The sequence below is a fragment of the Muntiacus reevesi genome, chromosome 11 (assembly GCF_963930625.1).
Source record: "Muntiacus reevesi chromosome 11, mMunRee1.1, whole genome shotgun sequence".
In the NCBI taxonomy this organism is placed as follows: domain Eukaryota; kingdom Metazoa; phylum Chordata; class Mammalia; order Artiodactyla; family Cervidae; genus Muntiacus; species Muntiacus reevesi.
Window position 1 is genome coordinate 19,641,372 of NC_089259.1, and position 17,148 is coordinate 19,658,519.

A 17,148-nucleotide genomic window follows, 5' to 3' on the forward strand; every position below is an offset into this window, starting at 1 on the left:
ACAAAAGTGTTTAGTCCTGCTTGAATTAATATGCACCACTGTTTTTAGTCATAATCTCTCTGTATTCCCAAAGGAGGTTATGCCTTTTTGTTACATACAGTTATATACAGTTGTTATGAGTCATGGCCTCAAGATTGCTAATAATTTATTGTGAATAGTTTCAAACATATACAACACATGAAAATGACAATGTACCCATCACCCAGCTTCAATATTCAGTCTTTTTCTTTTGGTAACTCAGGCATTTATTCTTAAAAGTGTTATTGGAGTCTAGTTGAATGATCAATCTTTTGCCAATCTTGTGTTGTGTATCTCTACACTCCATCCTTTTTTGTGTAGGGATGCTGGAATTCACTTTAAACGAATTCTGGATTAAGGTCTCATTTCACCTTTAATGTCATAAATGATAAGTTGTTTTACATTCCACAACATGATTATCATACAGAGTTGAATTAATAATTTCTTAATATTATTTAACATGTTCAAATTTCCCTAATTTGAATATGTTTGTTTTTTATGGTTGATTTATTCAAAACAGTATCCAAACACGGTTCACACACTGAATTTAAGACAACAGAGTATTTTTAAAATTTAATATATATTTTTGATCACACCATGCCCCACGTGGGATCTTAGTTTCCCAACTAGGGATCGAACCCATTTCCCCTGTGTTGGAAGCACAAGAGGGCCAGGGAAGCCCCAGGACAACAGAGTTTTGATGTGATTTTTCACACTGTCTTCCTCTCTAACTTTCATCAATTCTTTAATTCCTGTAGATTTCTAGCACCTTCACTCAGTCACTGGGAATGATTATGTTTTTGCTTCATTCATCTTAGGGGTGTTTTGTAAAGGATAAAGAGAATTAGAGGAAGGCAGACAAAATGGATGGACTTTATGTTTTCTGCCCTACTCTATTTAATTCATTAGTGAAAATTACTTCCCAAAGCCATATTCTGCTCAACTTGTGTCCATCTTATTCAAGGATAATTTCCAGTCACCGTTGAATTATAAGAAATTGTACTGAAAAATGTATAGGGATGGTCAGAAAGCTTGTTCTGGTTTTCCGTAAAACAGTATGGAATTTTAGTTAGTTTTTTTTTTTTTTTTCTTTTTCTTTTTGGTCTAAAGTTCTAAGGTATCAGGAAAATAGGAGAATAGCTGAGGTACAGTCACCATCATGATCTGATCAGTTCAGCTAGGAAAGGAAATAACTTAAGATCTCTAGGATTCAAAAGGAACTTTTAAGGTTAAAAACTTTAATTTTAAACTCCCTTATTAGAGTTTTGGGGCCTGGGTTCCTGGTCTGAGAACTAAGACCTCACAAGCCACTGTGGTGCAGCCAAAAATAAAATAAAAGAATAAAATACTGGCTAGTGGACTCTATGGGAGAAGGCGAGGGTGGGATGTTCAGAGAGAACAGCATTGAAACAAGTATACTATCAAGGGTGAAACAGATCACCAGCCCAGGTTGGATGCATGAGACAAGTGCTCAGGGCTGGTGCACTGGGAAGACCCAGAGGGATGGGATGGGGAGGGAGGCGGGAGGGGGGATAGGGATGGGGAACACATGTAAATCTATGGCTGATTCATGTCAGTGTATGGCAAAAAACACTACAATATTGTAAAGTAATTAGCCTCTAACTAATAAAAATAAATGAAAAAAGAAAAAAAATACTGGCTAGTGGCATCTGTCGCAATCTGCCTTCAGCAGCAGCATGGCTTTGCGGGCTGGAAATGTCGTCACCTTTGACTCTTTCTCCTTCCCTTGTTGATTCCTTCTTAGTCACATATCTAGGATTTGATTCTTCCTCTTTATTGCCGTTATTCCCCTGACACCACTGTATTCTAACATGTAGATCTCCATAGCAGGCTCTCACTGGTCTTCCAGCCTTTAATTTTTCTCCTGTTTAATCCAGGCTGCTCACTGCCAAAGCAGTCTTTTGAAAAACACCCCCCTGTCATTATCTAACTTTACTTATTTACTCCTGGTTCAGAAACTCTCCTTTGTTACTTTTTTCAAAGGTTATCAAGACTAATTCTTCCAAACCCTGAGTTTAAGTTGAATCCTGGAAGGGTACCCTTCTGCCCTACCTGCCGCAGTGGGCAAGTGTATTCCTTTTACACTTTCGTGGCCACGACGCCCTCTGTAGACCTGTTTTAAGTGAAGCCAATCTGTCCACAGCTGATCTAATTGCCGTGATGCCGGCCACTCTATGAAGACTACAGTTTCTGAGAGAGAGTCTTTCTGCTGTGTTTCTCTTTTTAAAGCTTAAAAAATTTGTTTTCTTTTTTTATTGTGGACAGTTTTAATAGACAACCATTTGTCTAGTTAGCACGTTAAGTATACAATTGGGTGTGTTCACATGTTGTGCAGCCATCATCACTATCCCTTTCTCAAATGAAAATTCCGTACCTGTTGAGCAGTAACTCCACACCCTCTCTGCCCCCAGCTCTGATGTGTTTTGTTTGTTTGTGAAATGTTAAAAATTACTTTTATTTATTGGGCTGCACGGGGAGTCTTCTATCTTCACTGTGGTGCGCAGGATCTTCAGTTGCAGCTTGTGGGATCTAGTTCCCTGACCAGGGATCGAACCCAGGCCCCCTGCACTGGGACTCGGAGTCTTAGCCTCTGGTCCGCCAGGGAAGTCCCTCTGCTGTGTCTTTCAGGTGTAAAATCCTTGGCCATTTTGCTCCCTGTGGCTGCCTTGAGAGGGAGTAGTTCATCTTTCTACAGATTCAGAAGGGAGGCAGCCCGGGGGATCCTATGAGTCATTGCTCTTTCAGTCATTAAATCCCTGTTGAGCGTTTGTCACGTGTTGGCTGTAGGAACAGTGGTGAGTGGATGACAAAGACCATGCCTTCCCACTGCGTACACAGTCAAGAACCATATTTAATTCTACATTGTTCCTCTAGTAATTCCATCATATGCCTCCTGATGAGTGATACTGACGAACACTGTCGTATTGTTGACTTGTTCAAACTGACCGCTCAAGGCTTGTCCTCTTGAATCTCTGGCCTATGAGGGGCTGTGACTGAGGAGCGGATGGGGTCTCAGATGCTAATATCCAGAAACTGTCCAGCCTCTGAGCTCTGGGGCATTCCTGGTGCTTCCCTGTGGGCTGTTCTTCACCATCGCACTAGGAATGTGTTCATTTTTTTCTCTTTTATTTCTGGGTGTTTTTTATTTTTTTTCTTTAATGAATCTTTATGACCTTTTTCAAGCATCTCTCTTATGCTAAGTACTGTATGTATTCAAAATAAAAGTACTGTAGGTATTAAGAAAATCAAAGATAAAAATATTTAAAGATAAACATTTTGAAGTCTTTAAGAAATTCCTTGAACAGTGGGGCGATGGACTTGCTCACTGGCATTGATGGCTAATGTAACTTTCCTTACATTGGCAAGATACGGTGTGATCTGGAGCTTAATTTTGCCCAGGAGTCCCAAAGGCTTGTAGGGGAGTTATGCTCACATGGGAGAGCAGATAGCCAGGTAACAGTTGTCACGGGGAAGGAGTTTTGAGAATGCTAAAACCCACAACTGTGCCCAGGCAGGAAGGCTGTGCTTAAACATTAGCCACTGAGTTAAATTACCAAGAAAACAAAATATGCAAAATAAGTCTCCACTTCAAATAAACTATTTGCAGACACAGAATAGGGTTTATCAGTAATAAAAGAGCTCAGAATTAGGGGCTTCTTTCTTTCAAGGCTCTTAATACTGAATGATAAAGGTAACAATTCCCTGTATTTCATGTGTGTTTGTAATCTCTCCTCTGACATCTGGGTTTGTTTAATCTCGTTTGGAGACTTCATTTTATAGATTTTTAAAAAGCAGACAGGAGATCTAGGAGATATGGGTTCGATCCCTGGATGGGGAAGATCCCCTGGAGAAGGAAATGGCAACTCACTCCAGCATTCTTGCCTGAAAAATCCCATGGACAGAGGAGCCTGGTGGGCTGCAGTTCAGGGGGGTGACACAGAATTGGACACGACTAGCACACACATTCACACAAAAACCAATGAAGATATTGCCATTTGGTTGTGATTTTTAAAACTCTAAATGTAAAGGCTTTCGTTAAAAAGAATTCATTTGAATCAGTTCTAATGAGATGGATGAAACTGGAGCCCATTATACAGAGTGAAGTAAGCCAGAAAGATAAAGAACATTACAGTATACTAACACATATATACGGAATTTAGATAGATGGTAGCGATAACCCTATATGCAAAACAGAAAAAGAGACACAGAAGTACAGAACAGACTTTTGAACTCTGGGGGAGAACGTGAGGGTGGGATGTTTTGAAAGAACAGCATGTATATTATCTATGGTGAAACAGACCACCAGCCCAGGTGGGATGCATGAGTCAAGTGCTCGGGCCTGGTGCACTGGGAGGACCCTGAGGAGTCGGGTGGAGAGGGAGGTGGGATGGGGGACCGGGATGGGGAATACGTGTAACTATATGGCTGATTCATGTCAATGTATGACAAAACCCACTGAAATGTTGTGAAGTGATTGGCCTCCAACTAATAAAATAATATTTAAAAAAATAAATAAATAAATGTAAAGGCTTTGGCAACCTTTGGTTGAAGAGAAATTAACCAGCTGGTTAAAATGCCCTGGGGGGAATGGCTATGGTTAGCGCACCTTGATGAAACACAAGTCTGTAAATGATTGGAATGACTGTTTTTTTTAAAGTAGGAATACTGTTCAAAGCTCAGGGTGTTGAACTATAAAACACATCTCTTCTCCAGCTGCTGATTGCTAGGTTGCTGCAGCCGTGGGAAAAGAAGTCCAAGTGTTTGTGGCTCAGCCGTTGTTTAGGTCTGATGTAGTGAGCTGGTTAATACTTGGAACTGAGCTGCCTGGCACTGTGGTCTAGAATCTGGAGAGCTCCCAGCTTGAGCCCCTGTCTCTGAAACCCCCCAGCCGCCTTCATTCAGTCCACACAGCAGCCTCTGTCTATCCTGGGAAAAACCCTCCATACAGAAATACACAGTGTTTTGTAGAAGATTTGATTTAGTTTATTTACTCCGTGTGATCTGAATGCATATAATGAGAATCTCATAGTTGGTTCTTACTACGAATAGTCATAGGAAAAAAAAAATCTTTCAGCTCTGTTTTCCAAGAATCTCCACAACATTCTCTCTGCATTAGAGACACTTTTTTCCCTCCTTGAAGCAAGTCACTGTGGAAACTACAAAAAGACATTGACTCACATCCCACTGCTCAAAGTTCTCTTAGTTTGCAGATTGATAGGGATTGCCTTTGTTAGTCAGGAGGTTGTAATGTGTGATCTAGTAGAAAAGTAATCCCTGAAAATTCAGGGTCTTCAAGACACAGTAGGATTCACTCCCCCCGCACCTCCACCCCAAGTGGTGGCAAAAATAACAATTGTCCCCCGGGAAATGAAGCTCATCGCTATGGTAACTAATGAAGGTTGCATCATTCTAGGGCACATTCTTAAAAGCCTGGATTTCGACATGGGTAGACGCCCCGTCTTATTTTACCCAGTAGCTTAGCAACCTGTGGTCTCCTGTTTGTCACCACCCCCAATCTTCCCTCTTCCTTCAGAAAAGTGACCTATATAGATGGTTTTTTATTGTGGGCACTGTGAATTTGGTTCAGTCTTAGGTATGTTTATAGTGACCTTATTTTCTGGACCAAAAAATTAGGACATGTGCGGGTTCTGAGAAGTAAAGGGTTTTTCTCCTACCTTCCTGGCAGCCCTCACTGAGGGCTTCACGGATCTTTTTTGGTTCTGCATCACTTAACTTTTGGTGTTATTCAAGGCTTTGTCTTTGGCCCCCTTTTCTTTTTCTTCACTTATGACTTACCTACTGCTTGTGTGTGGTGACTCCCAGATCTTAATTTTCAGCCCAGGTCTTGCACTGGACTGCAGGCAGGCAGGTAGGTAGTTCACTAATCAGTCTGCAGGCTCAGCAAGTTCAAGATGAAGTCAGCATTGCCCTCCACAGGAATCACTTGTTGAAGAATGGCACCACCATTCACATAGCACCCACCTGCAGCCCGCCCCCAGGGCCAGGTGCTTCTGCAGCATTTCCTGGTGTGGTGTGTGTGCTCAGTCGTGTCCACGTGTGCAACCCCATGAACTAGAGCCCGAACTGTGCAGCCCTGTGAGCTAGAGCTCCTCTGTCCTTGGGATTTCCCAGGCAAGAACACTGGAGTGGGTTGCCATGCCCTTCTCCAGGGGATCTTCCCCACCCAGTGTTTCTGACCTCCTCTCTCATCCAAGGCCTCCTCCTTTTTTGCTTGTTGTTCTGACCACATCCTCCAATGTGGTTACTTTAGGGTAACCAGGCTTCTCCAGGCTTCTCCTGAACAAACAAAAATATTCGGAGTTTGTGGCCGGCTGCTCACCCTCCATCAGCTTCCCAGCATCCTCAAAGTAAAATCCAGACTCCTCAGGGTGGTAGAGCCCTTGAAAGCTTTATCCACTGTCCCCTGACCCAGCTCTGTCGTCAGAGTAAGATGCTCCCAGATGCTTCCAGAACAGTGCGGGCTTCTCCCTGCCGTGGATCTTACCGTACACATTTGTTTGTTTTTGTGCATTTCATGTACTAGTCCCTTTTGTTGTTGTTGTTCAGTAGCTAAGTCGTGTCTGACTCTTTGTGACCCCATGGACTGTAGCACGCCATACTCCTCTGTCCTCCACTATCCCCTGGAGTTTGCTCAAATTCATGTCCGTCTTACCCTCTGCCGCTACCTTCTCGTTTTGCCTTCAGTCTTTCCCAGCATCAGGGTCTTTTCCAATGAGTAGGCCCTTCGCATCAGATGGCTAAAGTATTGAAGCACCAGCTTCAGCAACAGTCCATCCAGTGAATTATTCAGGGTTGATTTCCTTTAGCATTGACTGGTTTGATCTCTTTGCTGTCCAAGGGCCTCTCAAGAGTCTTCTCCAGCACATAGTTTGAAAGTATCAGTTCTTTAACACTTAGCCTTGTTTTTGGACTAACTCTCACATCCATACAGGTTTTTAATAAAATGATTGTTGAATGAATTAATGATCAAAAAGTCAGTGATTGGACTTCCCTGGTGGTACAGTGGTTAAAATTCTTCCTGCCAATGCAGGGGACACGGGGTTCCATCCCTGGTCCAGGAAGATCCCTCATGCTGCGAAGCGACTAAGCCCACCGCCTAGAGCCTGTTCTCTGCAACAGGAGAAGCCACCGATTGCCACAATTAGAGAAAACCCGCCCACGGCAGTGAAGACCCAGTATTGCCAAAATTAAAACATTTTTTAAAAAAGAGGTCATTGATTGAATGTATAAGTGCCCTTGTGGGGCAGTAGGACAGAATTCCTAACTTCGAAGATTTTAATAGTTTTAGAAACACAAGTTGTTCCCATCCTGGTAGTTCATTGTCCCCACCAGGATAAAGTGGACTTAAAGATGGCTAGAATGTAGAACAGAGGGTATATTCCTGGATAGGATGTGGAAGGGTGGACCTGGTGTGCTGCTTGCCTGTATATCTCTGTATAAACACACACACGCAGACACGTGGGCAGATACACAGTTCAGCAACCGTGTCCACCTTAACTCCACTGGCAGCATCTGAGTATCAGCACTGGTCAAAACAAGAAAGTCAAACAGAAACCTGCGAAAATCTCATAAAGGAAGCACCCCCCCCCACACACACACATTTGACCCCTCTGTGTGATCGTAATGGCTGCTGAGCTGGGGGCTGGCTGTGAGGGGCTCACACCTGTCCTGGCTGAGGTCGTAGCTCAGACAGGCGCTGATTCGGTTCTTTGGAATAACTTGGGGTGGGATGGGAGGCAGCCTGGAATACCATTCCCTTTCTTATTTCTTTGGAGTATCAGTGGATGCTGGCACTGTGAAGGGAAGGGTTTCTAGTTCCTTCCCATCCTCTCAGCACAGTATTCAGATTTTTCGGTGTCAGTGCAGCTCAGATGCTGCCATTCTGCGTGAGTTCTGTGCAGGTATAAAGAGAGACTTCCTGACTAGGACAGGTGACCAGAGGGAGGGATTTCTGACCGGTCCTTCTTGTATGTCACAAATGATGAGCACCAGCTGGGGACTTCACATGGGGCTTGGCCCTGGGGCAGATGCCAAGTAAGATAAAATGTAGTTTCTTCTGACTGTATTTAAATCTCGGTCATGGAGCCAACCAGCTCTGATCATAGGGGAGTTTTTGATAAGTGCACAATTTATCTAAAATTTATTTTAACCTTAAAAAAATTTTTTTTAGGTCTAAGGAATAATATTTCAGGACCATATTTTAAAGTAATTTTTATTTGTTGAAATGTGGTCAGCTATGTCCAAGGTATTTTCAAAATAGACCAGCTGTTCAACTGACTGAGCCCCACTGGGGGGAGTCTCATCTTGCTAGTTTTGAGATGAGCACTGCTTGTCCCCAGTATGTTTCTGCCTACTGCTGAGAACTTGAGGGAGAAGAAGAGGCCGGGGAGAAGAAAACAGGACAGAGTCTCATCTTGCTAGTTTTGAGATGAGCACTGCTTGTCCCCAGTGTGTTTCTGCCTACTGCTGAGAACTTGAGGGAGAAGAAGAGGCCGGGGAGAAGAAAACAGGACATGGCAAAGTGGCCTGGGCCGTGCTGGGTTGGTTTTCTTCTTTACCCCAGGACTTTGCGTGGGCGATGAATGCAGTTTCTCTGCATTTCAGCAGGTCATGGGTTTTTCTTCTCCAGGACACTGACCTCTACTGGTTTAACTGTGACTCTTAATCAAAAGCTGTTATTTCTTAAAAAATTTTTTTTTCAAAGAAAAAAGTTTTTTGTGTTGCTTTTAAAATATAATTTGCGAAAAAATGAACACTTGACTTACAGGCCTTGTATAGTGGAATTTACATTTATCTAAGAAATTTTGAGCCTTCCAAATTGTGCTTTTGACCTCTGGGATGCAGCATCTTTTTTTCCTTTTTAAACTGCTGTTACACCTCTGAATATAAAAGAACAGGTTTTTTTTTTTATAGCATTTTATTTTTAGATTGTAAAATTTATCAATTATCAGATACATGTTCATGTAAGGAAGCTAACATGTTAGTATTTAGTGAAGACAACACAGAATTTAAAATAACTGCATCCACTCACTAGTTATGGATAAATCACTTAAGCTGTGTTGGGCTTATACTTTTGTCTCTAAAGGGTGGTTTCTGTTTCATAGGGCTTTGTAATGATGAAATGTATATGCAAAGTGTTTGAGGGGCTGTTATTTCTGTAGAAATGTTTGTTACTGTTATTCAAATTAAAGCTAAATTTATCCTGCCACCTTTTTGACTTGTAAAGCTATTTTAAAAAATCTTTAACCAAGTCTGTGCTAATTGTGTTGATTTGATGTGTTCCTTTTTTAACCAGGATTTTTAGGAACACTGTTACTTTAAAAACAAAAATGTGTGTGTGTTTATATATTTTAAAAATAACTTATGCATTTGAAAGACCATTGGTTCAGCTAACATTAGAATAGTGTAACAACCTTTGTGCACATAGTGTAGATGCTGCTATAGACTGAAATATTCACAACCTAAAAGTTGAGAGTTATGTTTTATTTGGTGGGAATTTTTAGGACTTCAAACCTGGGAGACAGCGTCTCAAGTAACCCTGAGAGAACAGCTCCAAGGAGGCAGGGGAGCAACCAGGTTATATAGAAATTTTATAATAAAGGCAGATAGTCTGAACATCAGATGATGATGATGAATTAAAGAAAACCACATATTCCAGGTTAACAAATTTAGCACTTTTCTACGTATGGGAACATGCAAAGAGTCAGGGCTCACTGAAGTCATTCCTTTGATATGCATCTTGGCTGTCGGGGGTCAGTATCCTGTGTCTTCACACCCTGAGCTCCCTCGGGGCTCATGGTGGGGAATGGCTACAGTCTGATGTCTGTTAGATGGCAGGTATTCTTTCCTTCCTGAGCTCCCTCAGGGCTCACCAGCTCACCATCAGTAGTGGCAGCTAGTGCTAGTGGCTGTGGCACCCTTGGTTACTGATTTAGCAGGAAGTTACTGACTATGCCAGAGCCTTTGACTGTGTGGATCACAACAAACTGGAAAATTCTTAAAGAGATGGGAATACCAGACCACCTGACCTGCCTCTTGAGAAGTCTGTATGCAGGTCGGGAAGCAACAGTGAGAACTGGACATGAAACACCAGACTGGTTCCAAATTGGGAAAGGAGTACGTCAAGGCTGTATATTGTCACCCTGCTTATTTAACTTCTATGCAGAGTACATCATGCAAAACGCTGGCCTGGATGAAGCACAAGCTGGAATCAAGATTGCCGGGAGAAATATCAATAACCTCAGATATGCAGATGACACCACCCTTACGGCAGAAAGTGAAGAGGAACTAAAGAGCCTCTTGATGAAAGTGAAAGAGGAGAGTGAAAAAGTTGGCTTAAAACTCAACATTCAGAAAACTAAGATCGTGGCATCTGGTCCCATCATTTCATGACAAATAGATGGGGAAACAGTGGAAACAGTAGCTGACTTTATTTTTGGGGGCTCCAAAATCACTGCAGATGGTGACTGCAGCCATGAAATTAAAAGACTCTTGCTCCTTGGAAGAAAAGTTATGACCAACCTAGACAGCATATTAAAAAGCAGAGACATTACTTTACCAACAAAGGTCTGTCTAGCTATGGTCTTCCAGTAGTCATGTATGGATGTGAGAGATGGACTATAAAGAAAGCTGGGCACCAAAGAATTGATGCTTTTAAACTGTGGCATTGGAGAAGACTCTTGAGAGCCTTTTGGACTGCAAGGAGCTTCAAGCAGTCCATCCTAAAGGAAATCAGTCCTGAATGTTCATTGGAAGGACTGATGCTAAAGCTGAAACTCCAATACTTTGGCCACCTGTTGTGAAGAACTGACTCATCTGAAAAGACCGTGATGCTGGGAAAGATTGATGGTGAGAGAAGAAGGGGATGACAGAGGATGAGATGGTTGAATGACATCACCGACTCAATGGACATAAGGTTGAGTAAACTCTGGGAGTTGGTGATGGACAGGGAGGCCTGGCATGCTGCAGACCATGGGGTTGCAAAGAGTCAGACATGACTGAGCACCTGAACTCAACTGAACTGATTCCATTTCTCAGGCTTCCCAGGTGGCACTATCGGTAAATAACCTGCCTGCCAATGCAGGAGGCATAAGAGACGTGGGTTTGATCCCTGAGTTGGGAAGATCCCCTCGAGGAGGAAATGGCCACCCACTCTAGTTTTCTCGGCTGGAGAATCCCATGGACAGAGGAACCTGGAGGACTACAGTCCTTAGGGTCTCATAGAGTCAGATGCAACTGAAGTGACTTAGCACCTAGCACCTCCACCATTCCCATTTGTCAGTACCTTTATCTGTAACCCACATGTAAGAAGCTGTTCCGTGTGTAATAGAAACTCAGATGATCTGTAGTAACTGTAAACTCAGGATATTGAAGTGAAACTCGCCTTGTTCCTGCCGTCCTCTCCCCCGCTGCCGTTGGTCAGGGAGCAGCTCTGCACGGTGTGGTAGGGTCTGAAGGTGGGCACTTGGTTCACCCTGGGGCTCTGTGCAGCCCATGCCATTAGAGCGCTTATCGCAGACTGAGACCTGAACCTGGCCAAAACCCACGGTCTTCCAACTGGGATCACTCACCTGGTTTAAGGAGATGATGCAGCTCAGGTCCTTGATGTCTCATTGCAGAAATAATTCAGTGGGAGACGAAGTGGATTTCAGTAGAGAGAAACAAACTGTAGGGACAGAGTGTGGGCCATCTCAGAAGGCGAGGGCAGCCTCGAAATGTGGTGTGATTAGCTTTTATGGGCTGAATGATTTCATCAACTAATGAATGGGAGGGTTATTCCAGCTATTTTGGGGAAGGAGTGAAGATTTCCAGGAATTGGGCCACTGCTTACCTTTTGGTTTTTGATGACTGGCCTCAAAACTGTCATGATTTAAAAAAAAAAACCTGTCATGATGCCTGTGGGTGTGTCATTCAGCGGGCTGATGTGTTACAGTGAGCATGCTATACTGAGGACCTAGGTCTAGTGGAAGTCAACTCTTCCCCAAATCTAATCAGTTTCTGTCCTGTCTTCAGCGTATGTCATTCCGTTAAAAGTTATGACCTACCCCCTTCCCTCCTGTTTCATTAATAATCATACCCAACTCTTGAGATTTCCTTGGACAGCAAGATCAAACCAGTCAATCCTAAAGGAAATTAGCCCTTATTATTCACTGGAAGAGCAGCTAAAGAGCCTCTTGATGAAAATGAAGAGAGTGAAAAAGTTGACTTAAAACTCAACATTCAGAAAACTAACATCATGGCATCTGGTCCCATCACTCCATGGCAAATAGAAGGGGCAACAGTGGAAACAGTGAGAGACTTTATTTTGGGGGCTCCAAAATCACTGCAGCTATGAGATTAAGATGCTTACTCCTTGGAAGAAAAGCTATGACCAACGTAGACAGCATATTAAAAAGCAGAAACATTATTTTGCCAACAAAGGTCAAAGCTAGAGGTCGCAAAGAGTCGGACACGATTGAGCAACTGAACTAAACTGATTCACTGGACAGACTGATGCTGAAACTGAAGCTCCAGTACTTTGGCAACCTGATGCGAAGATTTGACTCATTGGAAAAGACCCTGATGCTGGGATCGGTTGAGAGCAGGAGAAGGGGACGACAGAGGATGGGATGATTGAATGTCATCACCAATTCAATGGACATGAGTTTGAGCAAACTCTGGGAGATAGTGAAGGACAGGGAAGCCTGGCGTGCCGCAGTCCATGGGATCGCAGCCACGACTGAGTGACTGAGCAACCAGCAAATGTCTCAGGGTAACCAGCTTGTTGGGGATCTGGATGCCAGATTCTTTTACAGAACCGAGAGAGAAGTGGTGAGGAACCAACGTCAAAAGGCAGAATAGAGAGGGAGAGTCAGTGAGGAAGTAAAGTAAAAAGGGCCATTGACTTTTCAAAACATCTCTGATAATGGCCAGTCTTTGTAAGGGATGTGTTAATCTCTTCACAGGTGGACAGGGTCAGATTATCTCCCTGTGAGCTGATCAAAGGCACTTTAGTTACAAGTAGGCAGAGGGTCAGGGTCTTCTGAGGCAGGCTGTTGCCTATAATAACAACAGCAATGAAAAGCAAGTCAAAGAAACAGTTCCAACGTGGAGTCAGAATTTGTTCTTCTCTGCAACATAACCACCAGACAGCCAGGGAATTCCCCTCATACTTATTTTCTAATAAGGGAATCAATTTGTGATTGAGCAGGACCCTATGGGGCCTTCCCAGGACAGAACCCTGCCCTGTAACATCTGCTTTAGTTCCTCTCTGAAATACTTCGATAATAGTATCTGATACATACATCCTGAGTTTTTTTTTTTATAGATGTGAAAACCCCCACCAAATGGAAGATGTTACCTGCTTGATGGCCACGAGCTCATAACCCACATAACCACATTCTATACATAATGGTTGGCATCTACTAACCCCAAACTCCCAGTCTGCCCTTCCCTCACTCCCCCTCCGCCTTGGCAAACACAAGTCTAGAAACTGAATATTTTAAATATTATAATGTGGTAACTGAAAGTCACAATGCTCCTCCATTCTAGAGATTGCTGTTGTTACTTGTTGAATGGTGCAATTATCTGTTTAGTGACTTTTCCAAGCTCTTTCTGCAAAGACTGTAAATCTTGTTCTATGTGATCACTGAAGTTTCTGTTCTTCTGTCTCTGAGGTCAACCAGTGATTTCATTAAGGAGAAAAAAGGTCTTCCTTCCCTTTAAATTCTTTTAGCAGACACTGCCCAGGAAGCCCTTCGGACCTAGAGGACTGAGAGAAAGGCCAGTTTCTTCTCTACTCCTTCAGTGAACCGCTTGGCAAATCAAAATACACATCCCCCAGATTTGAAGGACCGGGTTCCAGCACCCTGGTACCTGCAAGTCACTCTGTGAACACGAGCCGCAGTCCCCACAGTTTCCTGCTGCGTGAATGGGGCATGCATGATGGTAGCTGCAAGTAAGATGTGACATTTACTGCCACAAACCTGCTTTTTCATCAGGCATTCCCATGGATGCCGCAAGTGTCTAACTAGACTTTAGAATTCTGAAACAGTGATTCTGACAGCTCCATAATTGATTTGGTTCAGGGACTGATTCTTGGAACTTCCTGTTCTACCATTTTCCATGATGGCACTCTTTTTTTATTTGTTCTTATTGGGATACTAGTCTCCATATTAAAATGTATTGGTGTAAATTATAAAAAGAATTTAAGTGAAGGCTGCTTAGGTGTATAAATAATGTAAGTATTGAATTATTTCTTAGGAATTATTTTTCATTACACCTGTCCGTCTCACAAATTGGCTGGTTGACCGAAAAGGTGGAGTTTTACAAGTATCTGTAGTGGTGTCACGATACATCGCTCCATCGAATCTTGTGGCTGTACAGAGAAAATGGCACGTCCTTGTTGTGTCTGAGGTTAGTCTTTTCCCCCTATTGGGTGACCCACTGATTAACTGGGGAAGAAACCCAAACAGTTTAAAACTTAGTCTAAGGTAGTGACTTAAATAGTCTATTTAGATATTGTCCAGTTCTCTCTGAGATAAAAATGCTCAGTGTCCGCTTTTTACCCTGGGATGGTTTAAGGGTGTGGGGTGAGGGTTGTGGTGTATAAGATCTGGCAGCCTTGGGGCCCTGTTCATTTCCCTTGGTTTGATGTTGGCTACTTCCTCTGGTCTCTGGAGCAGTGTCCCTTTACCTCCTAGTTGTGTTGACCTTATGGGTGGGTGCTGGTGTAACTTGTGGTGGGGCCTTTCTGGTTGATAAGAACCCAGCAGTATCCCCTGACAGCATCATTTTCTCTTTGACTCCTCCTCTCCAAGCTCTCCTGGATGTCTTCTTGTTCAGTCACTCAGTCGTGTCCAACTCTTTGTGACCCCATAGACTGCAGCATGCCAGGCTTCCTGGTCCTTCGCAATCTCCTGGAGTTTGCTCAAACTCATGCCCATTGAGTTGATGATGCCATCCAACCATCTCATCCTCTGTCCTGGACGTCTGCCACATGTCCATCTGGTGTGGACCCTCATCCCCCACCTTGTTGCAGGATTACCCTGTTCCCTGGTGGGTTCCACAATCAGTCCTCTAGCTCAGTGATCTGAGTCTCAGAGTTTTATCATTGCTTGACTGTGTTTGGGAAAACCCTGTCTTGAAACAATGGCCTAGCTTGTAAGACTGAATTTACTAGTAATCCTTCTTTGTGTGTGATGTTGCATATTGCTTCTTCTTATCACTTCCTATGTTCTTCCCTAGTAAATCCTAATTACTGCCTAGGGAGATGAATGCTTCCAGCAGACCAGGGCAAAGGCCATATACTCCAAGAGCAGAATAACTACAAGAATAATTTTCGAACACTGTCACATTTGGGTATATAAATACATATGAGGATAAAATTTAATTATCCTTAAATATTTAATTATAAAACAGTCATGTAATTCTAAATATACGCAGTCTTAAATTCAAGGAATATAGTATCTTTAGAAAAGCATAAGTGGTGTGCATGTGCACACCATGCTTTTCTAAGAGGAGCCTGGTAGGCTGCTGTCCATGGGGTTGCTAAGAGTCGGACACAACTGAGTGATTTCACTTTCACTTTTCACTTCCATGCATTGGAGAAGGAAATGGCTATCCACTCCAGTGTTTTTGTCTGGAGAATCCCAGGGACGGGGGAGCCTGGTGGGCTGCCGTCTCTGGGGTCACACAGAGTTGGACATGACTGAAGCGACTTAGCAGCAGCAGTTAAGATCTATATTCATGTGTTGTATAGAGATATGTTATAAACAAACATATATGTTATACATATTTATATGTAATATATATTATTTAATTATAGCAATATGACTATGTCATGTACACACACAGAGTTGACCCTTGAACAATTAGAGGCATTGATTCTCTGTGCAGTTTAGAATCTGCTTCCCTGGTGTCTCAGTGGTAAAGAATCCACCTGCCAATGCAGGAGACACAGGTTCCATCCCTGATTGGGGACGATCCCACATGCCCCGGAGCAGCTAAGCCCTGTGCACCCTAACTGTTGAGCGTGTGCTCTAGAGCCTGGGAACCGAAACTTCGGAAGCCTGCGTGCCCTAGAGCCCATGTTCCCCACCAAGAGAAGCCACCACAATGAGACGCATGCGCACCGCAACAAAGAGTAGCCCCCCGCTCGCTGCAACTGGAGCAAAGCCCACGCAGCAGTGAAGCTCCAGCACAGCCATAAATAAATAAATAGATAAAATTATATTAAAAAATAAAATCTGCACATGACTTTATAGTTGGTTTTCTGTATCTGTGGTTCCACATTGCAGAGTCAACCATTTGTGGATCGTGTGGTACTGTATTACATATTTGATGAAAAAAATCCACTTATAATAGGCCTGTATAGTTCAAACCTATGTTGTTGAGGGTCCACTGTATTTATATTTAAGACCTTCTATCAACTTTCCCGTCACCAAAAATAGTGTGATTTAACACACCCATTTCTTTCGTTGCAGGACTGTTCGTGTGTGGTTAAAGAGAGACAGTGGACAGTACTGGCCAAGCATATACCATGTGATGCCTTGTAAGTATCTGGATCTCCGTCTTTAAGAATCAGACGTGGACCCCAACTCCCATTGCTTCCCAGATTGCCTGCTCTGTGTTCTCTTGAGTAGAGTTACATGAGGGTTGGGATTATCATTATAATGGGAAGGGCCGTATTATATCATTTTAGCTCTCAGTATGTAAAATGAGAAAATTGTTTTGAAACTGACTGTATACTCACGGTTTCTGAGTAAGATTAATGGAAGGACTTCAGTACCTAGGCTCCCTGATTACAGTTGTCTCCCTCTCATTTCCAACTTTTTGTTTAACTTTTTTGTAAAATAGTTCCTTAGATAGTTCAAAATTTTGTCCAGTGATTACATTTATGAAGTAAATTTGTTCTTACATTATTATTCTTTTATTTGTTCAAATTCAGGACATTGAGCATTGAACATTCAGCTCTCAAAAGGATTTGCTGTGGATTGAAATGTTCTAATTAGAAGTCTGTCTTATTTCCCCAAACGCTTCTGTGAGAATTATGTCCTTGCACTGATAAATAGTGAATCTTTCAAATATACTTTTTTAAAAAGATGACTA

General features: G+C 42.8%; 1 protein-coding gene across 2 annotated transcripts in view; it reads left to right on the top strand.

Moving 5' to 3' along the window:
- Positions 1-17,148, top strand: part of WDFY2 (WD repeat and FYVE domain containing 2) — a 175,368-nt gene that overhangs the window by 54,986 nt on the left and 103,234 nt on the right. The window contains exons 1-2 of one of the 2 annotated variants that reach the window (XM_065902254.1): positions 14,359-14,454; positions 16,524-16,591. In XM_065902254.1, coding sequence (XP_065758326.1) covers positions 16,585-16,591 — 7 coding nt within the window. In that variant the 5' untranslated portion in view covers positions 14,359-14,454; positions 16,524-16,584. Of the gene's footprint in view, positions 1-14,358; positions 14,455-16,523; positions 16,592-17,148 lie in introns of those variants that run through there. The other variant, XM_065902253.1, reaches the window with a different exon arrangement.